The 1062-nt window shown below is 56.1% G+C and overlaps 1 protein-coding gene across 1 annotated transcript in view; it reads left to right on the forward strand.

Moving 5' to 3' along the window:
• ALG12 (ALG12, alpha-1,6-mannosyltransferase) overlaps positions 1-1062 on the forward strand; it is an 11837-nt gene continuing 10775 nt past the window's right edge. Inside the window, exons 1-2 of the mRNA XM_011985591.1 lie at positions 1-241; positions 328-460. Coding sequence (XP_011840981.1) covers positions 80-241; positions 328-460 — 295 coding nt within the window. The 5' untranslated portion in view covers positions 1-79. The remainder of the gene's footprint in view (positions 242-327; positions 461-1062) is intronic.

Below are 1062 nucleotides of genomic sequence, written 5' to 3' on the forward strand. Positions count from 1 at the left end.
AGCATGCATGGAGTGGCAGTACTAACGGCTAGTGTCTCGCACCCTGCCCTGTGAAGGTACGTGAAGCTGAAAGCCTGGAATGGCTGGAAAGGGGTCATCAGGCAGGCGTCCCCTGCTGCTGGGGTTGCTGGTGGCCGTAGCCACTGTCCACCTGGTCACTTGTCCCTACACCAAAGTGGAGGAGAGCTTCAACCTGCAGGCCACACATGACCTGCTGTACCACTGGCGAGACCTGGAACAGGTGAGGGGCCCCTGCTGTCCTTGGGGAAAACCTCATGTTACCAGCTGGCCGGGCCCCGGTGCACTGACCTGCCCTTCTCCTCGCAGTACGACCATCTCGAGTTTCCCGGAGTCGTCCCCAGGACGTTCCTCGGGCCAGTGGTGATCGCGGCATTCTCCAGCCCCGTGGTTTACGTGCTTTCGCTGTTAGAAATGTCCAAGTTTTACTCTCAGCTAATAGGTAAGGGGGTCTTCAACAAAGGAGGAGGGAGTGAGGGATCGTGGTGTCATCGGGTGACCTCAGCGAGGCCGCGCTCCCCCCGCCCAGGAACGCTGTCTGTTACCGTCTTGCCTGCCCTCGATCGCCGTGGCATGGCGGCTCAGAGCAGGCACTCAGGTCAGGCCTGGGACATCTGAGCCAGGCCCTCCGTGCCTCCACACTCTTGACTGGGAAATGAGGGATGACGGCACTCACTCCCCAGGGCAGGTACAAGAGAAATGCCGTCTGTCTGTGACGCAGCTCTCGCCACCTGAGCCTGCTGCTCCCGCCTCACCTGGCAAACCCCAATGGGGTCAACAGCCTTTATTCCTGCAGAAACAGCACCATTTGCCTTGGGGAACGTTACAAACAGAAACCTCACATTCCCAGAGGCCGCCACTGCAGGGCCCGTGTGCAAATCCTGGGTCTTTCTCTGTGCCCACATGAGGACTAAAAAAAAAAACAATTTTAGAACATTTTGTACATATTACATATTGTTCTGAAAACCGATTTTTTTTTTTTTTTTTTTTTTTTTGAGACAGGGCCTTGCTGTGTCACCCAGGCTGGAATGCAGTGGTGCAATC

Source organism: Mandrillus leucophaeus, unplaced genomic scaffold, assembly GCF_000951045.1.
Source record: "Mandrillus leucophaeus isolate KB7577 unplaced genomic scaffold, Mleu.le_1.0 Scaffold288, whole genome shotgun sequence".
NCBI lineage: Eukaryota > Metazoa > Chordata > Mammalia > Primates > Cercopithecidae > Mandrillus > Mandrillus leucophaeus.